Genomic DNA, 26117 nt, shown 5'->3' on the forward strand with positions numbered 1-26117 from the left:
CACTGGGCCCTTAGCTGAGTCCTAGGATTGCTTACACTTACTTGTGCAACGTTCCACACTTTCATCTATCCTATTCGACCTCCCTTGGTCAACTCTTGTTCTTTTCCGACCCCGGCGGTATTAGGTTTTCTTTCTTTGGCCGATACCTTCATTTTTCGAAGTGTCGGATCACTTCCATTTTTTTCTCTCTAATTAGTGTTATATAGAGGATGGTTGCCCAGTTGTACTTCCTTTTAAAACAATAATTACCACCAACACCTCTGCCTGTCGTAAAATGGCTAAAGGGGGCTCTCACACAGGGAATGTGGGCTGGCGAGCACAGGTCCCCCAGACGAGTCCAGCTGTAATCACTCTTAAAACAATAATCACCACTACCACCACCAGAGTAAGGCATTGTTTCCACTTGTGCCAGCCATATCGCTGTCAGCTTTCCTATATGACCTCCCTTGGCCAACTGTTGTTCTCTTCCAGTCCCGACGGAATTAGGTTTGTGAGGCCTAGTGAGTTTCATTTTCACGGACTTCCTGGCCCTTCTCGTTCTTTTTACAGATACTGCCATTCTTCGAAGAGTCAGAACTCTATCACTTCTGATTAGTAAAATAAACTCGTGTCCTCCTCCCGAGTGAAAAATGAAAACCCACAGCCTGTTTTGAGTCATTCGACCGGGTCAGAAATGGAATGAATGTAGCCCTCATCTAGCGGCGAGGATAGGAATTGTGGCGGCTGCCGAAACCTATCGTACTCCTCTGGCGCAATGATTAATGACTGACAGATGAAATGAAATTATGTTGGAGAGTGTTGCTGAAATGAAAGATGAGAGGAAAACGGGAGTACCCGGAGAAAAAATCTGTCCCACCTCCAATTTGTCCAGCACAAATCTCACATGAGTGACCGGGATTTGAACCACGTAATTCAGCTATGAAAGGCCGGCGCGCTGCAACCTGAGGCATGGAGGCTTCCTCCTCCCGAGTGGTGGTGGTTATTATTTTACGAGGAAGCATAACTAGGCAACCATCCTCTATTAACACTAAAAAGAAGAAAAACTGAAGGGGTCCGACACTTCGAAAAATGCAGATATCTGCCAAAGAAAAACAAGTGCCACGAAGGGCATGGAAACGAAAGACTCCCTAGGCCTCGGGAATCTAATACTGTTGGGGTTAGAAAAGAACAAGAGTTGAACAAGGGAGGTCGGATAGGATAGCTGAAAGTGAGGAGTCTGGTACAAATAAGTGGAAGTAGTGCCAGGACTTAGCTAAGGGCCCCATAGTCGCCGACCCACGCTCCCAAGTTCAGACCCTCTAGGGCCCCTTTTAGTCGCCTCTTACGACAGGCAGACGATACCGTAGATGTTATTCTACCGCTCGCACATACAGGAGGATCCTCCTCCCGAGGTGGCTTTTCAGGCACACCCTCATCGGAATTGAGATGCAAAATACCATTTTAAACACATACCAGCCTTCCTGCCATTCTTAAACTTCTGGCAGTATCGGGGGCTAATATCGCTAACCATCACTGTACAAAGGCGGCGGACTTCTGATTAGTGTTTAAAGGAAATGTTCACCCAGTTGTACTTCCCCGGGTAACAATAATCACTACGCAGAGGAATATTCAGTTGTGAAAATAAACTGAGTGGAAAATAAACCTGTCACATTTTAGACAGGCATATTTTCCAGAACTCCAAGTATTTTCGGAGTTGGTTCATGTTTATTACGGGGCGAAATCGCATCAACAAAACCTCCCTGAAGACGATCAGAAAAGAAGAAAAAAAACATCCCTTTTGAAGACCATGTTGTACCTAGTCACGATGAAAAAGGTACCTTAGGGACAGATCCAGTGCGGATCAGTGGTAGAATGCCGGCTCCGAATCCCAAGATCGCGGGTTCAAATCCAGCAGAGGTACTCGGATAATTGAAGGAAAAAAGGTCCACTCAACACTCCATGTCGTGCGGTGTCAGCAAGTAAAATATCTCTGGTGGCACATTTGGTGTTTACCGACAAAATTAATTAGAACTCAGCCATAGATCACCCAACTGCCATCTGGTAGAGAGAAACAAAACGTCGAAATTGACAAGCGGCATACTAGACGGCATCAAATCAAAGAAATGTTTCCTCACGTTAGCTGAGGTCATACGAGGATTATAAGCTTTACGATTACTCTTATTTATTTATTATTACAGGTGCTTCCGGGGTTCAGGCGCCAACGCGCCGGCCTTTCACGGCTGGGTTCCGTGGTTCAAATCCCGGTCACTCCATGCGAGATTTGTGCTGGGAGGTAGGACAGGTTTTACTCCGGTTTTTCCTGTCATCTTTCATTCCAGCAACACACTCCAATATCATTTCATTTCATCTAACAGTCATTAATCATTGCCCCAGTGGAGTGCGACAGGCTTCGGCAGCCGGCATAATTCCTATCCTCGTCGCTAGATGGGGGCTTCAATCATTTCATTCCTGACCCGGTCGAATGACTGGAAACAGGCTGTGAATTTTTAATTTTCATTAGAGGGTGCATACTCTTTCCATCTGTATACACACATATTATACCTTTGCAGCTGAGACATAGCGTTCACAGTGCACTATGTCAAACCAATGCCTACCACAATAGTGCAGGTCTACATGCCTACTAGTTCAGCGGATGATGAAGAAATCGAAAGAATATATGAAGAGATAGAAGATCTAATACAGTATGTAAAAGGTGACGAGAATCTAATTGTGATGGGAGACTGGAATGCAATGGTAGGCCAAGGAAGAGAAGGTAGCACAGTAGGAGAATTTGGATTGGGACAAAGGAACAAAGAGGAAGTCGGCTGGTTGAATTCTGCACGGATCATAATTTAGTCCTTGCCAATACTTGGTTCAAACACCACAAACGACGGCTGTATACGTGGACGAGACCTGGAGACACTGGAAGGTATCAAATAGACTTCATTATGATTAGGCAGAGATTCAGAAACCAGGTGTTGGATTGCAAAACTTTCCCAGGAGCAGACGTGGACTCTGACTACAACTTGTTGGTCATGAAATGCCATCTGAAGTTGAAGAAATTGAAGAAAGGAAAGAATGCAAAAAGATGGGATCTAGACAAGTTGAAAGAAAAGAGTGTGAGGGATTGTTTCAAGGAATATGTTGCACAAGGACTAAAGGAAAAGGCTGAAGGAAACACTATAGAGGAAGAGTGGAGAGTCATGAAAAATGAAGTCAGTAGGGCTGCTGAAGAAATGTTAGGAAGGAAGAAAAGATCAACTAAGAATCAGTGGATAACTCAGGAGATACTATACCTGATTGATGAACGAAGAAAATACAAGAATGCTAGAAATGAAGAGGGCAGAAAGGAATACAGGCGATTAAAGAATCAAGTGGATAGAAAGTGCAAGGTAGCTAAGGAAGAATGGCTGAAGGGGAAGTGCAAGGATGTCGAAGGTTGTATGGTCCTGGGAAAGGTAGATGCTGCATACAGGAAAATCAAGGAAACCCGTTGGAGAAAGGAAATCTAGGTGTATGAATATTAAGAGCTCAGATGGAAAGCCACTTCTAGGGAAAGAAGACAAAGCAGAAAGATGGCAGGAGCATATCCAACAGTTGTATCAAGGTAAAGATGTAGATAATTTGGTTCTGGAACATGAAGAGGATGTTGATGCTGATGAAGTAGACGAATAAGTTTGAATGGCGTTTATAAAAGTAGGAAAGATCACAATATGAAGATAAAGTTGGAATTCAAGAGGACAAACTGGGGCAAATATTCATTTATAGGAAGGGGAGTTAGGGATTGGAATAACTTACCAAGGGAGATGTTCAATAAATTTCCAATTTCTTTGAAATAATTTAGGAAAAGGCTAAGAAAGCAACAGATAGGGAATCTGCCACCTGGGCGACTGCCCTAAATGCAGATCAGTATTGATTGTATTGTATTGTGTACCCAATTTTGAGGTCAGAGTTTGACAGGGCTGTGATTGACCTCAAAGGAACAAGGCACCTGGAATTAATGACATTCCCTCTGAATTACTGACTGCCTTAGGAGAAACCAGCATGGCAAGGTTATTTCATTTAGTGTGCAAGATGTATGAGACAGGAGAAGTCCCATCCGATTTTCGGCAGAATGTTGTTATACCCATTCCCAAGAAAGCCCGTGCTGACAGGTGTGAAAACTACCGCACTATTAGTTTAGTATCTCATGCCTGAACAATTTTAACACCTATTATTTACAGAAGAATGGAAAAACAAGTTGAAGCTGAGTTGGGAGAAGATCAATTTGGCTTCAAAAGAAATGTAGGAACACGTGAAGCAATCCTGACTTTACGTTTAATCTTAGAGGATCGAATCAAGAAGGACAAGTCCACGTACATGGCATTCGTAGATCTAGAAAAGGCATTCGATAATGTTGATTGGACCAAGCTATTTATGATTCTGAAGATGATAGGGATCAGATACCGAGAACGAAGAATTATCTACAATCTGTATAAAAATCAGTCTGCAGTGATAAGAATCGACGGCTTTGAAAAGGAAGCAGCAATCCAGAAAGGAGTGAGGCAAGCCTGCAGTTTGTCCCCTCTCCTTTTCAATGTTTACATAGAGCAGGCAGTAAAGGAAACCAAAGAGAAATTTGGAAAGGGAATCACAGTCCAAGGAGAGGAAATCAAAACCTTGAGATTTGCCGATGATATTGTTATTTTATCTGAGACTGCAGAAGATCTCGAGAAGTTGCTGAATGGTATGGATGAAGTCTTGGGTAAGGAATACAAGATGAAAGTAAGTCCAAAACAAAAGTAATGGAGTGCAGTCGAACGAAGGCAGGTGATATAGGAAAAATTAGATTAGGAAATTAAGTCTTAAAGGAAGTAGATGAATATTGTTACTTGGGTAGTAAAATAACTAACGATGGCAGAAGTAAGGAGGACATAAAATGCAGACTAGCACAAGCAAGGAAGAGCTTTCTTAAGAAAAGAAATTTGCTCACTTCAAACATTGATATCGGAATTAGAAAGATGTTTTTGAAGACTTTCGTGTGGAGCATGGCATTGTATGGAAGTGAAACATGGACGATAACTAGCTCGGAAAGAAAGAGAATAGAAGCTTTTGAAATGTGGTGTTACAGAAGAATGCTGAAGGTGAGATGGATAGATCGAATCACGAATGAAGAGATGCTGAATCGAATTGGTGAGAGGAGATCGATTTGGCTAAATTTGACGAGAAGAAGAGATAAAATTATAGGACACATCTTAAGACACCCAGGGCTTGTTCAGTTGGTTTTGAAGGAAGTGTAGGTGGTAAGAACGGTAGGGGTAGACCAAGGTATGAATATGACATGCAGATTAGAGCAGATGTAGGATGCAATAGTTATGTAGAAATGAAAAGGTTAGCACAGGATAGGGTGGCATTGAAGCTGCATCAAACCAGTCTATGGACTGATGACTCAAACAACAACAACAACAACAACAACAATGTCTTCTGGCATGGGCTAGAATAAATTGGTTAATTTCATTGACTTGTCTGTCTCATCCTTGGCTTTGACAATATGAATGTGACAGTGGTATGGACGATGTTGGTACAACGGAAAACTACCAGTCAGTTCCTTATTAAAAATGCAGAGTTTACTTATGAATTTAAGTAACTGCAGAAAAAAAAAAAACCTACAATTTATGTATTAAAAATGACCAAATTGTCACTAACAAAATAAATAAAAATATACAATGCTTAGCCGACGCCAGAAATACCCTCCCATCTCCTAATTCTTCACATCCTTTACCCACCTCCTTATTGCCTCACATCTCCCCAACCCGCCCACATGTCTTGGCCAGAGAGAGGGCGTAACCCACTAGGTGGCCCGCCCCACCCCTTCAGGGTGGGGAATGAAAACTTTGATAAATAAATGTTAGTAATGCCAATCCTGGAACTAATTTTACATCCGGTTCAGACCAACTCTGTTGCATGGGAGTGAAAGCTGGGTGGGTTCAGGATATCTTATTCATAAGTTACAAATGACAGATATTAAAGTAGCGAGAGTGATTGTTGGTACCACTGCCTTCGTAATATACAGGCCGTACTGTAGAAAGCGCACCAAGCCGATCAACTGATCAATTGAGGCGAGCTAAGCGAATGTTACAAATTGTAGTTGTGAATGTGATTCATAAGGACAGGGTGCATCATCTGGATAATTGTGACTGTTGAAAGACAAAAATTTATATTTAAGTATATTGCATGTTTGTTCTTAAAATTTATCACATCAGGATTTACGTAAACAGCTGTTTTGAAGATAATGAAACCTTATAGTTCAGGTTTGAATGGTATCTTCTTGTTGTAATATAAATTCAAGGGCGTAATTCTTCTCGTGGAATTTATTAATTTAACTGTCATCGTATAACACGTTTTTATGGAAATATATTGCGTTGCTAATTTAAATACAGTGTGTGAAAGTTCGCAGTTGCCACAATGCTAAGAACTTGCGCGTACCACGGGAAAAATACAACTATACAAGTAAATGTACATTAATATTTTCATTTTCTTCGTACGAGGGCAAGTTACCTTCGTAAAAACCGAAAATTACAACGAAAAATACCTATTACGAAGAATAAAGGTGCATGTTTCACTCATTTTCCAGAGCTGATGATGAGTTCTGCTTTTGACTTTCTTGTTACAGATTTACAGCGGGGCGTTTTATTGTTGATACAGAACAATCATAAAAGTGGACAGAAACCAACGAGCTAGAAAGAGGAAAACCATAAAAGTAGTTACCGGGGCATAAAACTAATAACATTATCATCATCTCTGTTCAGTCACACTAGTTATTCAGCCTAACAATTATGAGCTAAAACAACAATTATATTAGAAACATGGGCTATTCCTAAACCAAAAATGATACAAATGTTTGTGTGGAAAAAAAGGGTTCCAAGAGTTTTCGAAGGATAGTGCCAGAAGTGTCACGTATGGAAGTAAAAGTCTATTATTATTGTACGTTTGTTCTTTCCATATTTGTATTAACGGATAATAATTATTTGCTGGGTACTTTGACGAGTAAAACACTCAAGCTATGACGGCGTTGATCGCACTTCAAACCTACTTCTCCTAAAATTACGTAGACCTGACTTACGAACTGCGATGCGATTACAGGTGCTAGTGATCTCACCTGTAATATTAATACAACATATGTGAATATTTCATAATTAAAAGGTACATACTTATCATGTTGCACTGTACGGGTTGGACGGAGGAAACAGTTCACCTCTTTGCGTGACGTCATCGGAGCTACAGTACGGCCTGAACATCACGAAGGCAGTGTTGGTACAAACAGGTGGAAACAATGTACTCGGAACGAGGATATACAGGCAGAATGGGATCATGTGAGGTGAATGGAGGAGGACAGGTTACCTAAAATAATGATGGGCACGGCCATGGGAAATAAGAGAGGCAGAGGGAAACCAAGGCGACGACGATCACACTCAGTTTTTAATGATACGGGAACTAAATGAGGTCACAGCTATAGTTGCAAAACGAGGATGTTGGAGGGGCTTCGTTGAAATGGCGTATGGCTTTTAGTGCCGGGAGTGTCCGAGGACATAGGGCTTCGTTAATTCACAGAGACTTGCAGATTGAATGCGGAAAGGCATACCAATTAAAATGGACATTTATGTATTCAAGATTGCCTACAAGTAGACTGGCAATAATAGATTTTTTACTCGCACCGGTAATATTAAAAAAATGATTATTGAACCTCCCTTCCCGAATATAATAGAGCTATGTTTAGGTCTTTCGGATTGTTTCCACTCGTGCCCGTGCCTCTTAGACTACCAGTTGTCAATTGTCGTTGGTTTTCCTCTTTGACAAAGTTTTTCATACTTCTGTTACAGTTTATATTTTGCTCCCAGGTAATCTTTTTAAGTATAGACGCATTTTTGTTCCGTTAATCCTACGCTTTAAGAATTATAAATCAAGGCATGAAGATGGCCTGTACCTCCGGCCTACTGGAAAAATAACTCCCTCCTGGCTACGATTTCGAGTTAAACCGACTTCGATTTTGGATCTGGACATCGTCAGAGGGGTATGGGAATCTTCAGACACTTATACAGTAGTAATTTAAAGAACATTCCCCAAAACAGTTTAAAAAACATGAATCTCACTGCACACAGGATAGTGAAACCTCGAACTTCTGTGAAACACGAGAAAGATCATGTGACGAACATCATAACTCACAACCTGGCGACAGGAGACAGGAAATGGAGACGTTTCAGATGCACTGACGGCCGCAAGATTCGAACCATTCTCACCGAAATTCCAGATTTCAAACTGTGAAATATAATCTTGACCAAAAGTAGAGCTTGTATGAATATAAGACAGATTGGTAGACAAAATTCTTGTCAGCAGGATACTTTCAAAAGTGGAAAACCATTGGCCTGAGATTCAATGGGAAAAAAGTGTGTTTGTAATTTCAAAACATGCCTGACAGAGATTATATAGTAGTCTTATAACTGAACAAAAGAGAACTGATGAGGAACATGCAGACAGATGTAGTTAATGGGCTACTGTCTTAAAACTTACGGAACAAAGTAGCTGGTATGAAAACAAATCTATTAGCAGCGATTACCGTAGGGTACCGCCAGCCTCACAGCATAGGTGAAACAATCATTCCTCGATGCTCACCAGTAGTTGATGAGGCACTAAATTCCGCCTAATTGTTCAAATGCAATTTGAGTCATTCTGTGAATGATGCCAAGGACATTCATACACAAACAATACACAAACAATTCTCTCATACGGTACGGTACCCATAATGTTGAATAATGTGTTCTTTTCATACCTGCATTGATCGTGAAAAATCCTACCAATTGTTTGAAACTGGTCTTGCTGTACACCCATACGATATTCAGCAAGGACCTACCTGTTCCATGTCTATAGGCTACTATATAGCATACAACTTCCAGAAATTAAAATACTGTTAAAGGTGAAAGATATTAAACCATACGAAAATTGAGACAAGCATGTAAACTCACCATGGTTCCATAAAGTTCCGGCCGTCCTTCACACTACGCCATTTCTTGCAGTAGTAATTTACGGCTGTACCTCACATCTGTCAGTCACAACAAACAAAACTCCATGCATTACAGTACTACCTGACGCAAAGTGAACCTGGAGTTAAACGCTTGGTAGCAGCACCTGTTCTCTTTAAATTGCAGTCATGGACGAGAACAACAATGCAGCGCATTCTACCAGGGAAATACAGAAAATGAACAAAGTCGAATGTTGCAGGATCGATTGTTTGCATCACTTTTGCAGTTCGATACTCGTTCGATGGAATCGTAAACCATTTCTGTTTGTAATGCGATAGATGGACTTCTGCATAACTCGAGAATTCTTTTTTTTTTCAATTCCAATGTACAATAATTAAAAAAGTAATTATATCACTCCTATATCACTTACTGAGTTGCTGAAACGAAATTGCACATGATATGAACTAGTGATTCTGTGTGTATTTGTGTGCAGTTTATGTTTGAAAGTGGCAGAGATGTAAGAAGACAATGACAATCTTTGAAAATAACAGTTTCCTGGTACCAGAGAACTGAGTGGAACATTGATTTTGTGTCAAATAAACATATCATTAGAGCATTCTTGCAGAAAATCGTGCAACATAAAAGTGAGGTTAAGTTATATAATAATGGTGTAGATATTTTCGTGTAAGTTAATGGTTATAGAAGCATCTTGATTGCTGTAAATATGGAAATAGTGCTATCTGGTTCATCTGACGATGATTTGACTGAATCACTTAACATTAAACCACCTCAAGCAAGTAACAGTATGACACAGGCATACCGAAACCGAAGTCCTAAACAGGACAGGAGAAGTACCTATTCTTCTGATACATCGAGTCACCGTCATAGTCGTCAGCGATCCCGCGACGTTTATAGCCGAAGAAAACATCATCACCGAAGGCATAGACATGGGTACAAATCTCCTGAGAGGGATTTGCGGGAGTTATTGTTGAACAAACGAGGAGAAAGACGCAGTAGTCATAGTGCTAGACGTGTACTTGTGTCTCACCAAGGGAGTGAACGCACAGTAGATAAATTACGTGTGAAAGTGGAGCGTCAAGTAGTGATGAATGAGTTAAATGCAAAATCTAAACATTCCATTAAATCGGAGCATAGGACTGACCATAAAGATCTAAGGCATACTCGTCCAAATTCGGATAGAAAGCGAAGTAGTAGTGGTAACAATAATAATCATAGCCATCATAGGAAGAGACACAGGAAAGACAGAAGTCTCTCAAGAAGCAGCGATGAGAAAAGTGATTCTGAATCATTTTCTGGTGATGGTAGTGGGAATGGTAAGGTACCAAAATGTGAGATTAGGAACTCAAGTCCAAAAAAGGATGTGGAAGATCCAGTAGAAGTAGTTGTGTCAAGCTCTTCAGAAGATTCCGAGGAGGACAGTGATGATAGTTCAAGTACTAAAACAGCTGATTCCAATGACTCTGACCCTCAGAGCGATGGACATGAAAATGATTTGCAGAATTCGCCCTTGAAGCATAATTCAAAATCTGGTGATAGTGACGCAGATAGCATAGTTATCAAAGATATCAAGGAAGATAATAATGCAGGTTTAACCACATTGGACAGTCCAAAATGTGACCTGGATGATGATGAGGATGATCTTGATTCCCTGCCTCCATATTTGCCTGCTATCCAGGGCTGTAGGAGTGTGGAAGAGTTCCAGTGCTTAAATAAAATAGAGGAGGGTTCTTTTGGTGTAGTGTATCGAGCCCGAGACAAGAGGACTCAGGAAGTGGTGGCTCTTAAGAAACTGAAGATGGCCAAGGAGAAAGAAGGTTTCCCCATTACAGCTTTACGAGAAATTAATACTCTGCTGAAATCCCAACACCCGAACATTGTAACTGTGCGCGAGATAGTTGTCGGCAGTAATATGGATCAGATTTTCATCGTCATGGATTTTGTGGAGCAAGATCTTAATGCTCTCATGCGATCTATGAAGAAAAGAAACCAGGTGAGCTTTATTTGGACCTTAGAATACTCTACAGTTTATTTAGGGAGAAAGAATAGGGACTTCTCTATTGCAGCAGTTTGATTTGTATTGAATCATGAATTCACTTGTTTAATGGAGATATACTCCCTGCTCTTTTTCTCCTTAAGTCAGAGTTTTTGGCTAGTCTGTTAGTTCAGGAAAGTATATTAGCCAGTTCTTGTTAAGCTTGTGCATATTTTGTGTATTTCATATTCAAGTGCATACATTTTTTGTTAAAAGGTGTCGTAAATAGGTGACACAGGGTGTAAAACAGGTACCAAACTTACTAGTAAATATTCCCCTGTTTAGAGATGTATTTGCTTCTATGTTATACTAACTTACTGTAGGCTAACTGGAATTTAGTGGGACTAACTCTAATCAGTGAAGTTACGGAAGTGATTTATTGTAACATATGACCGTTTTTCAGATTACCACTTTGTAAGATGAGTGTGCTGTGCAAAGCTTATATGATGAACCAAGTTTTGCTCTGAGGGTTGGGCCAGATGCAAAATTTGTCTCAAGTTGTCTATATAGGCCTAGGTGTGCTGTTCTGTACAAAATGACTAGGTAGAACAATATTATCCCTCTGCTAGCATCATGAGAGCATGCTCACTGGGCATGTGGTGTGATGCTCTGTTGTTGTTAGTGCCTTACTTGCTTAGACAATGCTATCAACTTTTACCGAAGTGCTCTTTCTTTATTTTTCTGCACCTGTCCTAGCTAGTGACAAAATCCATTGGTCTAACACATCGTGGCTACTGAGCAAAAAGCCTATTGAAAGTAGTAAGACCATTTGTCTAATTGTTTAGAAGTTTTTATTGTTATTACCCAGTTGGTAATCAAATCTGTCTGTGTTGAATTCCGGGAATGACACCACATTGAATTAATTTCAGCCTATAGCACCGTTCATACATCTGGCTATCAGTGGCGTATGCTTGGATTAAGATATGGGGTACCACTAGACTTATGTTACCTGTTTTCGATGGTTGGTTTAGTGAACGCCAAGCCTTTAGCGTTTTGAGCTGCAGCCAGTAGCCAACGGAGAAGCCAGCTGTGTTGTCAAGGCTGCTTTACAGGCTACTGCCCCGGCCTCTGTTACTGAAAATGCTCAACCCCTGATCAATCGAGATGGTAGCCTAAGGTTTAGCAAATGAAAGTCCGGCTTTGTGGCTATATGGATAGAACGTTTGCCTTTTGGTCCTATGGCCCCGGTTCAGTTTCTGGAATCAACCCCCTCATACTGTTCAACTCCCCTGGCTTGGGGACTGGGTGTTTATAACGTCTTCGCCATTCATTTTATCCTCATTAGGTTAACACCAAGCCTATATATATGCCATCGCCCAGTATTACGTATTATTATTCCCATCGTTCACTGGTTAATTAGCGGTTACGTGAATGATGTTGATCCATGAAATATCGCTGTAATATTTGTCACAAATGGAAGATAGTAATTGCTTTTACTCAAATAAAGTCTCAAATCCCAGGTTGATTAAGAAATAATACGAAATATTTTATTTTAGAGGATACATACTTTACTGCCTTACAACAACTATTTCTGCTACCTCGCAGCGCTTCCGTAAGTGTTTTGTCTGTCCAACACTGTCGTCTGTGATTATTTTATTTAATGTGCTGTCACTTCATGTGCATTAACTGATTCATTAAACGATATATTGGTCCAGGGATCATGCTATTTTCCTTTAAAAAAAAAAAATATATATATATATACCAGCTGATGTACCCGTGCTTCGCTACGGAACTCTATATTGTATACAGATTTCTAGGTTAGGTAGTGTGCATGTTGTGAGCAAGATTGTATGAAATTGCATAGCTCTTAACGTTACCCTAGAAACGCGACGGGGAAGTCGCGCGAAGTCGCCAAACATCTTTTCTCATATGAAGACTGAGTTAGGGAATTCTCACTGTAATGGTAGACCCGCTTGCATACCATCAGTCACAATCAGGTTGGGAAGTTTTCATTATAATGGTAGGAACTCACTCTCCACCTGCCTTTTTAAATCCTCAGAAAGACTGTCTTAGTGGTTTTCCCAACTGACATGAACATACATTACAATAACATCAGTAGGAATGGTGCGATTGAAAGCAATGCTTTCATATGAAATACTCGATCAAATGAAAAACCAGACATTTTCTCACTTTTAACGAACAGGACTAAGCTGCCGATCTAAAAGTCAAAAGTTCCAGAGCTGGAATGACCAAGCCGCAGACTACCGTGATCCGTGAACATTCTTCGTCCCTCTTCGGCGGGGAGGCGGTCGAATAGTGGCGACTGCCAGGGCAAAAACTATGCCCTTTTACTAATCTGTTTCCTAGGAGTACCCGATGAGTCAGAGAGAATCAATTCACTACACTGGTGGCGGAAAAATCTATCTGACTTGGAGGCAAATGTTTCCTCCAAGCCAGAAAAGAAACCCCCTCTTCACTGCTAATTTGGAATAAAATGAATGTACAATTTAATAAAAATGAAAAAGAAGAAGCAGCTCTTTTCAGGGTTGAGTTATTTAGTGAATTGTGGTGCCATAATTTGGAATAGCCCTAATTGTTATTCAAGACCAATGCATACTACTACTACTACTACTCTACTAAGTGAGCCTCTGCCTTAAGAAGCTATGCCCACTGCTCATTCAAAACAGCACATCAGAGCAGGGATCGAACAGTTGGAATACTATGATGAACCAGTGTGCTACGTACCAGCTGTATCAGAAAATGTATGAACCAAAGGAAGAGCATGCTAAAGAAGAAAGTTTTCTAACTCCCCGGCTATTTCCCGCCAATATTCAGTCAAGCTATTATACTCGCTACGCAGCAGCAATCCCATCTATCGGAGTTGAGAGGCAGCATAAGAGACAAAGAACATCACAACAAACAATGGTCAATGTAATATTATTGTTGATCAATGTTATGAACTTTCGATGTTGTAACCCTTCACATTTAGTTTTCTTTCGACTCTGAAATACCACTCTTATCATAGTCGGTACATTAAAACTGAATAAAACATAAATGATTGGAATTTGTATTCTCTATACCTTTGTTATGTAGTATTTTTCGATAGAACCAAAAACATAGGTATTTAACAATTACATTTTAGGCGCCTCCCCCTAAACTACAGTTTCATCCAGCGTGAATAAAATTCTTTATAGCTTAGACTGTAGTTTCTTATTCCCCAACTCTATATACCGATTTTCATTAAATTATGTTGACCCATTTTCTCTTGACTCGGCGTTGATATGGACTTCGCAACAAAAATACATATTCATGAATATCTGTGTTACCATAGCCGGTATGGTAAAAATGTATAAGACATAAATGGTCGGAAATTTAATTCTATATAACTTTGGTTATGTAGTATTTATTGATACGACCACTAATAATATAAATATTTGAGAATTAAATTTTAGGCTTTCCACTAAACTACCATTTCACTCAGGGTGAATTAAATGCTTTATAGTCTAGATTGCAGTGGCTCATTCTCCGACTTTGCATACCAATTTCCAATGAGATAGGACCACTAATAATGCAAATATTTAAGAATTATTTTTAGGCCTTCCCCATAACTACCATTTCACTCAGCGTGAATAAAATTATTGATAGCCTAGATTGTAGCGACTTATTTCCCGACCTTGCATACCAATTTTTATTAAGATAGGACCACTAATACTATAAATAATTGAAAATTAACTTTTCAGCCTTCCCCTAAACTACCATTTCCATCAGTGTGAATAAAATTATTTATGGCCTAGATTGTAGCGATGTATTCTCCTACTTTGCATACCAATTTTAATTAAGTTCACTTTAGCCGTTTTCTGGTGATGCGTGTACATACAGACAGACAGAAATTACGGAAAAGTAAAAAGTGCATTTCCTTGTTACTGTGGACATGACTGATACAGAAATACCATTCTTTTCAAAATCTGAGCAATGTACAGACAAAACTCTCTCTCTCTCTCTCTCTCTCTCTCTCTCTCTCTCTCTCTCTCTATATATATATATATATATATATATATTGGTCCAGGGTCATGCTATTTTTCAACAAAATACCCGCACTCCCATTCCCTAGAAAGAGAGCTCGTTGGTGCCAGCCCTGGACCTCAAGGAAAAAAAAAAAAAAAAAAAAACGGCGGCACGAGCAGCGGAGTACAAGACATATGGCCAAAGATAACAAAAATCGCAGACAGCACTCCCATTCATCGGTGCCAGCCCTGGACCTCAAGAAAGAAACAAAAGACTGCGCAAGCAGCGGAATACAACACCATGGACTCCTATTTACAGGCAGTAAATACGTATACATATTTCTTGCTAGTAACGACGGTATTTCTTAACCTGGGATTTGAGACTTTATTTGAGTAAATCAATGATTACCTTTTGTTTGTGACAAATATTACAGTGATATTTCGTGGATCAACATCGTTCACGAAACCCACTCGGTAAACCTGAACATTGTCTTCCGACAAGGATGTGGAAGTAACCGGGAGTGAGGAATACTTGCACTCTCTTATCTATATCATTAAGTCCGTATATCAATAAGTTATGGTGTACTATATCTGGGTCCATATTTTATGGAAGGCATAAGTAGACATCCTCTAAAAGTAAGCCAAGATTGGTGCAGAAACCTCATTGTCAACCGCATTCACCCAACCTTACTCCACCCATTGCTTACATATAGGATAGGGGCCTATGTTAAAGGAATCCCATTTTTAGCAAGATATCTCTGAAATCAACTGTAGAATCGCTAGACAATTTCATAGCATTTTGGTTGGAACATAATAGAAAGCATTTTGAACTTGTTTTTATAGAGAATAGTAAACAGTAAATGAAAAATGTAATATGACTATTGGTTTGTTTATTGAAGTTCAGTATCCATTTTTTAGTACTTTTATTAGTAGAAATTCAGTATGTGCAGCTTAAGTTTTATAGGATCATGAGGGATTTTCACAATACCTTGTAGAGGAGAGAAGTGTTCAGTGTGACAGCCAAGGACCCACCCACTATCCCCCAGAAATACATTTACTCTTATAACCTAATATCATTTATCACACGCCATTATTCATTGCTCAAGTGCATGATAGAATTTCCATTGGTTGAGATACAATCAGATATGACGTCATTCCCAGCAATAAAATGAAATGCATTCCGTTACCAACCTGCACACAATGAAAACACAGCTAAATGCAATCTGTTATGGAACAATGTACAATACAGACCAATAACTTTGTCACTAGCAGGCATGATAAATTACTTCAGCTCTCACCATATGGAATGCTAGTAGCCTAACAGCTGCTTCGCGGCCCTAACCTGGGGGCTTACACCCCCAGACTCCCTTTGCTCGGTCACAGTCAAAACTAGTCCGTTAGTTCGTAAGTTGAAAACTAGCGCCGCCACGCCTAACAATGTACGACTAGTTGTTAAGGTCAAGAGTTGGCAGCCCTGTGCACCACACAATCGCAATCGTCGCGAGAAGTCGGCAAGAAAGAAACAAATGACAGTGCAATCGTGCATAGATGTCTGTACTGAAAAAGTATTGCAGTTGCTCTTTTATATTTTGCACATGCTGTAATATGAGGTAAAATTGATAAATTCAATTTCCTAAATTGTTTATTTCTGTGAGGGGGACAATACTGAATTTCTACCAATTATGTGTTCATTGTCCAGGTTACAGACTCGCAGACATGCTCCAGAAGTCGTGGAACATCTTATGTAACACTCGTGCATGCGTGCATGCCTCTCTCTCTCTTTCTCTCTCTCTCAAAAGAAAAAATTCCCCTTCTGCTGCAAAACAAACCAATGGTCAAAATTCAGTATACACACACATCTAAACCTAATCTAACTCCTATTTATTATTTAGCATGTGATGAATACAATATGTACAACTACCATCTCAAGTTCATAACTAAGAGCCAGAAAAGAGCTTTGCTTTAGCCTCTTTAAGCGTGCAAAGGACACTCAAGTGCAAAGTGATCCACTGTCTGCTCCTCTTCTCCGCAGTCACATTGCGGTGATGTCTTCCATCACCATTTGAAGAGAGTGGCTCCACGTCTACCTTGGCCGGTCCTAATTCAGTTTAGCATCCTCCACTGCCGTCTGGGAAGTGAAAATCCATCTGGGCATTTGCAGGGGTTCTCAATGATGTGATGAGGTAACTAACTCCTATATGCTGTAAACAAACCAATCCTCAGTTGATAACGTCCCTGGCAACCAGCGAGTGTCCGGCAGCGGTACGTGTAGGAGACTGCAGCTGGGGGTGCATCTTGGAGTTTGAATGAGAAGACAACTTCCGCAAGCTATGGCAGCTCACTTCTTCAATAGAGCTTGTGTGAGCAACATACATATATACCTTCATTATAGACTGTTATGCCTTTCAGTGTTCAATCAGCAAGCCTCTGTGAATATAATAAATGCCGCCATAATCCTCTGCTTGTAACTAATTCCCTTGCCTCGTTTAGTTCTATACCTCTTATCTTCAAAATCATTAGAAACTGAGTCTAACCGTTGTCATCTTTGCCTCCCTCTCCCTTTCCTACCCTCCATCACAGAGTCCATTATTCTGTGCGTAACCTATCATCCTTCATTTGCCTCACATGACCCCACCACGTAAGCTGGTTTATGCGTACATCTTCATCGAGTTCATTCCTAAATTAGCCTTTATCTTCTCAATCTGAATACCTTCTTGCCGTTGTTCCCACCTCTTTGTAGCAGCGATCATTCTCACTACTTACTTCTAAATTATGAATAAGATATCCTCAGTCCACCCAACTTTCGCTCCCGTAAAGCAAAGTTCATCTGAAAACAGACCAGTGTAAAGATAGTTTTGTCCAGGAGCTGACTTCCTTCCTACAGAATACTGTAGAATGCAACTGTGAGCTCGCTGCATTTTCTTTGCTGCACCTTGATTCAATCTCAGTTACTATATACTATCATCCTGGGAGAATTCACATCGCAAATATTTGAAATTATGTACCGCTTCCAGTTTGGTTCTCGTAGTTTTCTTACCTCCTGACATCACGTTAGTCTTGGAAAGGCTAATTTTCATACCAGACTCATTGCACCTATTTTCAAGTTCCAAGTTCTGCACAATCTGCCATTAAGACCAAGTTGTCAGCATAGGCCAGACTGCTCACTACATTTTCATCTAACTGAACAATGATCAATGAAAATAAAATTGCTTTGTACTTATATTTGAATTACAAGACATTCATTGACAAAATATAATGTATTATTATAATTTTGTAAAACTTGCATCGTACTCGGTCCTAAACAGGACAACTATGAAAAACTTGAGGCAAATTTTGCAGTGGCTGTCAGCATGTATGGTACTATTCATATTGTTAAGGTTGATGGGTTTCTTAGAGATATTTTCCTAAGTCTTTGGGCTACTGCATGATAGTTTATGTAGAATTACGTATGTTGATCAAAATATTGTTTCGTTTCTCCCCATTTCTCTATTTTTATAGTGATTGCTTGAAGTATCTCAATCTATACTGACATTTTCTTGGGCATTGTGTTGGTTGTTTTAAAAGCCACAAGCTCTTAACCTATATGTTTGAAGAATGGGGGAATGTTTACAAAGTCCTGCAGTGATCTTGACTTTCCTTGCAGATGGATGCTGTTGTTTTTAATTCATTCAGGGTCTCGCCAGGTTTGATTCTAACCATGTTGACGATTCAGAACCAATGATGTGTTATTTCACAGATTTGTAACTTAACGCCGCTCACTGCTGCATCATAGTCTACATGGACGTTTCTGGTGGCACATTCTCGTAACTTTGGTTGTTCCTTTTGACATATCAGTCTCGAGGGTGCCATTCTTGTCCCACTTATTCTACAGGTAAGGACTATCGTTTTTATCTCCTAATATTGTTGTTATAATAGTAGGCCTGTTTTATAGCATGCTATGAAATAACTCATTAACAAAGTTGCATTCTTTCAAAATTTGTTGTTAAGATAAAGTTGAATTGTAGTATAATTTAGCTGTTATGAAAGTACAGTCTTAGTCTCTCTCTCTATTTTTGGATACTTGAATGACCTATTTTCAGGGATATACGGTAGTAAACATTCTGATTGTGGAATGTGGAAACATATAATGTTGAAACAATATCATATCAACAAGATACTTACAGACTCCTGTAGAAAACCAGCAGTTATCAGTAAGAAATTTTGCTTACATACTTTTATAAACAGTGAATGAATGTTTGTGATAGGTGTACATCAATGACAGGAAGCTAGGAAAGAGATGAGGAAGATACACTAAGTATAAAACACGATAACTGATCAATGTGAGGAGATGCTGCAACAGAAAGTAGAGACAAGGACAAACACAACACACACGGCTGTCTTCAGTAGGCTCTTTGCTAATGAGTCCCATTTCTTTTAAATGTATTTCTTTGTAAATCCCTAACAAGCTTTTTATTTCCTCTCCTTTTCTGGTGATTATCTGGCATTATCCTTATTCTTTACATCCTCCTACCAGGGGAGTTAGCTGTGTGGTTTAGGTCATGCTGCTGTGAACTGGGAGATGGTGGTTTGGTTTCTCACCATTGGAAGCCCTGAAGATGTTTTTCTGGGGTTTCTTATTTTCACACCAGGCAAATACTTCCCTTCATGATGAAGCAGAAACAAGCTTTTCAGAAGCTGAGAACAAATAGATATAACTGAATTGGGATTGATTTAGAAAAGAGAACCTGTGTATGAAGAAAGAGAGTTATGCTGAGCTCATCATCATTTTGGATTTTCTTATGTTTTCAGTAAACAGGATTTTTCGGGAGGATTGGTAGATTTGTCAAGAGTTGGTATGGACTTTTTCGAGTTAGAGGTCTATAAGACTTAAACATATGTCCGACTTGCATTGTGTGGAATTACAGTTTGTATAGTGCGCATGAGAACGGCCTCCTTGTGTCAGATCCTAGCCCAATCAAAAACATTTAGCTGAGTCAAAGCACAGTAAGAGGGAGAACTGGCCTGATCCCGCCAGATCGCAAGATGACCTTTGCGAACTAGCCCTTGATGCTTGGGTGGAGGTAGCCAAGAGTGAGCAGTATATTGTTTGTCTTATTGCTTATGTTGGTGTTGGAAGGTCTTAAGGACAACCTAGTGAAATTGGGATATTTGGTTGTATCGCCACTATGTGAATCCCAAGAGGTGCAGACTACCAAGCATCTGTGTCAGTGCTCATGTTGCCCTGATTCTTGCAGTGAGGAAGATTTGCTCAAGGCACAAGGAAATGCAATTGCAGTTGCTCATTTCTGGACAAAGACTATTTAATACCATTTTGGTATATATGTGTATAAATTCCTTCTGTTTTATTGTTACTACATTGTAATGTAAAAACAAAAAAATTTCTATGTATGCTTCTGACTCGGATAAACAAAATAATTGCTTATGTTCCTCTTAGACTTTAGGCAGTAATCAAAGCCGAGGGCTATTATACGAGTTAGTAGACGAGATCACAGGGTGGTTCAGATTCCACAAAATGTATATCGAAAAGACCACATCTTATATTCACATTTTTTTTGTATATTTCTGCATTCATGAATTTACTTTTTTTTTTTTTTGTGGGAGGGTGTCATTTCTTTTACGTTTCGTACAAATTATTCCTCTTTTATTTGAAGAAACATTGTATAAGTTTACAATCCCATATTTCAAACTAGTATAACAATTCCTTGTTCACTGAGTAATCACAAATTAAGATCACTGTCTCAAAAACATGATCTTCGTCATCTGCTTCCTGTTCTGGAACATCCACAGATTTTTGTCTGATAACAGCTTCAAAATGCCTCTGGCGAAATGTGTCCTATTCTCTTGCTAATCCTTCATACCATGTTTCCTCCTTTTCAGTGCTCTCAAGAAGTTTGTTCTTTCTGATCCATTATAAAGTCAAAGATATAACCCGTGAACGGGGGGGGGGAGAAAAAAAAAAAAAAAAAAAAAGACAAAAATATAGGAATAAGCAGTAAAAGATATGTCAGAAACTCAGTACGCCACAGGGCTTGCAGTCAGAAGTACCACTAATATGCACGTTCAATCACTAGGCCTACATGAAAACAATTGCAACTGAGGGATCAACAAGGAGAAGGCTTACCCAAAATCTCCTGGTAGGATATTATTGGGATGAGGGAGTCGTACAACAATCACGTAATAGCTGGCGAACAAACAAATATTGTATTTAAAGATAAAAATTTCATTGTTCCGTATTGAAATTATTGATGTTAAAAATTAAATAACTGGAAAGGAGGTTCAGCCTATCCAATACTCAAAAGAAAGAAACGTAGCAATCACATTTCTATTTAAATGGGACCGGTTTCGACCTTAGTCTAGGTCATCATCAGCCATAAAAAACATGTAAAATGTTTATGAATGTTGGAGGTCAGTTTAAACTGGAATGTATGTGAAGAAGAGTTGTTCTTAAGAATTTTGAGTTTTTTCTCTAGGGTTTGTTGTTTGATTGACAGTACATGAAATAATTTATCGTCTACTTGAGTTAGGAAGAGGTTCCATTGTGCACTCGGGGGAAGATTAGCAATTTCTAGATGTGTTTCGTATAATCTGTTGTTTAAAATTGATTTTTTCTTGTATAAGAAACGAATTTCGTTTTTTAACCAAATTTTGTTGGTTATTTTTTGGGTTTTTAACATGTGAGGAGAAGAAATGTTTTTTCTGGTACAACTTTGAAGAAATTTGGGGGTAAGATTGTAGGATATGCATTGTTTCAGGAAGTCGATGTCTTTTCCTAATTTAGCGATCTTGATCTTAAGGCCCATGTAGGAGAAGGCTTTTTGTTTAGCTTGGTTAGCTTGTGCATTTAAAGATAAAAATTTCATTGTTCCGTATTGAAATTATTGATGTTAAAAATTAAATAACTGGAAAGGAGGTTCAACCTATTCAATACTCAAAAGAAAGAAACGTAGCAATCACATTTCTATTTAAATGGGACCGGTTTCGACCTTAGTCTAGGTCATCATCAGCCATAAAAAACATGTAAAATGTTTATGAATGTTGGAGGTCAGTTTAAACTGGAATGTGTGTGAAGAAGAGTTGTTCTTAAGAATTTTGAGTTTTTTCTCTAGGGTTTGTTGTTTGATTGACAGTACATGAAATAATTTATCGTCTACTTGAGTTAGGAAGAGGTTCCATTGTGCACTCGGGAGAAGATTAGCAATTTCTGGATGTGTTTCGTATAATCTGTTGTTTAAAAATTATTTTTTCTTGTATAAGAAACGAATTTCGTTTTTTAACCAAATTTTGTTGGTTATTTTTTGGGTTTTTAACATGTGAGGAGAAGAAATGTTTTTTCTGGTACAACTTTGAAGAAATTTGGGGGTAAGATTGTAGGATATGCATTGTTTCAGGAAGTCGATGTCTTTTCCTAATTTAGCGATCTTGATCTTAAGGCCCATGTAGGAGAAGGCTTTTTGTTTAGCTTGGTTAGCTTGTGCATTTAAAGATAAAAATTTCATTGTTCCGTATTGAAATTATTGATGTTAAAAATTAAATAACTGGAAAGGAGGTTCAACCTATTCAATACTCAAAAGAAAGAAACGTAGCAATCACATTTCTATTTAAATGGGACCGGTTTCGACCTTAGTCTAGGTCATCATCAGCCATAAAAAACATGTAAAATGTTTATGAATGTTGGAGGTCAGTTTAAACTGGAATGTGTGTGAAGAAGAGTTGTTCTTAAGAATTTTGAGTTTTTTCTCTAGGGTTTGTTGTTTGATTGACAGTACATGAAATAATTTATCGTCTACTTGAGTTAGGAAGAGGTTCCATTGTGCACTCGGGAGAAGATTAGCAATTTCTGGATGTGTTTCGTATAATCTATTGTTTAAAAATTATTTTTTCTTGTATAAGAAACGAATTTCGTTTTTTAACCAAATTTTGTTGGTTATTTTTTGGGTTTTTAACATGTGAGGAGAAGAAATGTTTTTTCTGGTACAACTTTGAAGAAATTTGGGGGTAAGATTGTAGGATATGCATTGTTTCAGGAAGTCGATGTCTTTTCCTAATTTAGCGATCTTGATCTTAAGGCCCATGTAGGAGAAGGCTTTTTGTTTAGCTTGGTTAGCTTGTGCATTTAAAGATAAAAATTTCATTGTTCCGTATTGAAATTATTGATGTTAAAAATTAAATAACTGGAAAGGAGGTTCAACCTATTCAATACTCAAAAGAAAGAAACGTAGCAATCACATTTCTATTTAAATGGGACCGGTTTCGACCTTAGTCTAGGTCATCATCAGCCATAAAAAACATGTAAAATGTTTATGAATGTTGGAGGTCAGTTTAAACTGGAATGTATGTGAAGAAGAGTTGTTCTTAAGAATTTTGAGTTTTTTCTCTAGGGTTTGTTGTTTGATTGACAGTACATGAAATAATTTATCGTCTACTTGAGTTAGGAAGAGGTTCCATTGTGCACTCGGGAGAAGATTAGCAATTTCTAGATGTGTTTCGTATAATCTGTTGTTTAAAAATGATTTTTTCTTGTATAAGAAACAAATTTCGTTTTTTAACCAAATTTTGTTGGTTATTTTTTGGGTTTTTAACATGTGAGGAGAAGAAATGTTTTTTCTGGTACATCTTTGATGAAATTTTGAGGGTAAGATTGTAGGATATGCATTGTTTCAGGAAGTCGATGTCTTTTCCTAATTTAGCGATCTTGATCTTAAGGCCCATGTAGGAGAAGGCTTTTTGTTTAGCTTGGTTAGCTTGTGCATTTAAAGATAAAAATTTCATTGTTCCGTATTGAAATTATTGATGTTAAAAATTAAATAACTGGAAAGGAGGTTCAACCTATTCAATACTCAAAAGAAAGAAACGTAGCAATCACATTTCTATTTAAATGGGACCGGTTTCGACCTTAGTCTAGGTCATCATCAGCCATAAAAAAACATGTAAAATGTTTATGAATGTTGGAGGTCAGTTTAAACTGGAATGTATGTGAAGAAGAGTTGTTCTTAAGAATTTTGAGTTTTTTCTCTAGGGTTTGTTGTTTGATTGACAGTACATGAAATAATTTATCGTCTACTTGAGTTAGGAAGACGTTCCATTGTGCACTCGGGAGAAGATTAGCAATTTCTAGATGTGTTTCGTATAATCTGTTGTTTAAAAATGATTTTTTCTTGTATAAGAAACGAATTTCGTTTTTTAACCAAATTTTGTTGGTTATTTTTTGGGTTTTTACATGTGAGGAGAAGAAATGTTTTTTCTGGTACAACTTTGAAGAAATTTGGGGGTAAGATTGTAGGATATGCATTGTTTCAGGAAGTCGATGTCTTTTCCTAATTTAGCGATCTTGATCTTAAGGCCCATGTAGGAGAAGGCTTTTTGTTTAGCTTGGTTAGCTTGTGCATTTAAAGATAAAAATTTCATTGTTCCGTATTGAAATTATTGATGTTAAAAATTAAATAACTGGAAAGGAGGTTCAACCTATTCAATACTCAAAAGAAAGAAACGTAGCAATCACATTTCTATCTAAATGGGACCGGTTTCGACCTTAGTCTAGGTCATCATCAGCCATAAAAAACATGTAAAATGTTTATGAATGTTGGAGGTCAGTTTAAACTGGAATGTATGTGAAGAAGAGTTGTTCTTAAGAATTTTGAGTTTTTTCTCTAGGGTTTGTTGTTTGATTGACAGTACATGAAATAATTTATCGCCTACTTGAGTTAGGAAGAGGTTCCATTGTGCACTCGGGAGAAGATTAGCAATTTCTAGATGTGTTTCGTATAATCTGTTGTTTAAAAATTATTTTTTCTTGTATAAGAAACGAATTTCGTTTTTTAACCAAATTTTGTTGGTTATTTTTTGGGTTTTTCACATGTGAGGAGAAGAAATGTTTTTTCTGGTACAACTTTGAAGAAATTTGGGGGTAAGATTGTAGGATATGCATTGTTTCAGGAAGTCGATGTCTTTTCCTAATTTAGCGATCTTGATCTTAAGGCCCATGTAGGAGAAGGCTTTTTGTTTAGCTTGGTTAGCTTGTGCATTTAAAGATAAAAATTTCATTGTTCCGTATTGAAATTATTGATGTTAAAAATTAAATAACTGGAAAGGAGGTTCAACCTATTCAATACTCAAAAGAAAGAAACGTAGCAATCACATTTCTATTTAAATGGGACCGGTTTCGACCTTAGTCTAGGTCATCATCAGCCATAAAAAACATGTAAAATGTTTATGAATGTTGGAGGTCAGTTTAAACTGGAATGTATGTGAAGAAGAGTTGTTCTTAAGAATTTTGAGTTTTTTCTCTAGGGTTTGTTGTTTGATTGACAGTACATGAAATAATTTATCGTCTACTTGAGTTAGGAAGAGGTTCCATTGTGCACTCGGGAGAAGATTAGCAATTTCTAGATGTGTTTCGTATAATCTGTTGTTTAAAAATGATTTTTTCTTGTATAAGAAACGAATTTCGTTTTTTAACCAAATTTTGTTGGTTATTTTTTGGGTTTTTAACATGTGAGGAGAAGAAATGTTTTTTCTGGTACAACTTTGAAGAAATTTGGGGGTAAGATTGTAGGATATGTATTGTTTCAGGAAGTCGATGTCTTTTCCTAACTCAAGTAGACGATAAATTATTTCATGTACTGTCAATCAAACAACAAACCCTAGAGAAAAAACTCAAAATTCTTAAGAACAACTCTTCTTCACATACATTCCAGTTTAAACTGACCTCCAACATTCATAAACATTTTACATGTTTTTTATGGCTGATGATGACCTAGACTAAGGTCGAAACCAGTCCCATTTAAATAGAAATGTGATTGCTACGTTTCTTTCTTTTGAGTATTGAATAGGTTGAACCTCCTTTCCAGTTATTTAATTTTTAACATCAATAATTTCAATACGGAACAATGAAATTTTTATCTTTAAATGCACAAGCTAACCAAGCTAAACAAAAAGCCTTCTCCTACATGGGCCTTAAGATCAAGATCGCTAAATTAGGAAAAGACATCGACTTCCTGAAACAATGCATATCCTACAATCTTACCCCCAAATTTCTTCAAAGTTGTACCAGAAAAAACATTTCTTCTCCTCACATGTTAAAAACCCAAAAAATAACCAACAAAATTTGGTTAAAAAACGAAATTCGTTTCTTATACAAGAAAAAAT

At 38.3% G+C, this 26117-nt stretch overlaps 2 protein-coding genes across 4 annotated transcripts in view; one reads left to right on the plus strand and one right to left on the minus strand.

Moving 5' to 3' along the window:
* LOC136879023 (uncharacterized) overlaps positions 1-9128 on the minus strand; it is a 178006-nt gene extending 168878 nt beyond the window's left edge. For both annotated transcript variants that reach the window (XM_067152741.2, XM_067152742.2), the window contains exon 1: positions 8979-9128. The gene's annotated coding sequence lies outside the window, so the exon portion shown is untranslated. The remainder of the gene's footprint in view (positions 1-8978) is intronic.
* Positions 9129-9318: 190 nt separating this feature from the next.
* LOC136879024 (cyclin-dependent kinase 11B) overlaps positions 9319-26117 on the plus strand; it is an 84266-nt gene continuing 67467 nt past the window's right edge. For both annotated transcript variants that reach the window (XM_067152745.2, XM_067152746.2), the window contains exon 1: positions 9319-10986. In XM_067152745.2, coding sequence (XP_067008846.1) covers positions 9700-10986 — 1287 coding nt within the window. In that variant the 5' untranslated portion in view covers positions 9319-9699. The remainder of the gene's footprint in view (positions 10987-26117) is intronic.

This window comes from Anabrus simplex, chromosome 8, assembly GCF_040414725.1.
Source record: "Anabrus simplex isolate iqAnaSimp1 chromosome 8, ASM4041472v1, whole genome shotgun sequence".
Taxonomy (NCBI): Eukaryota; Metazoa; Arthropoda; class Insecta; order Orthoptera; family Tettigoniidae; genus Anabrus; species Anabrus simplex.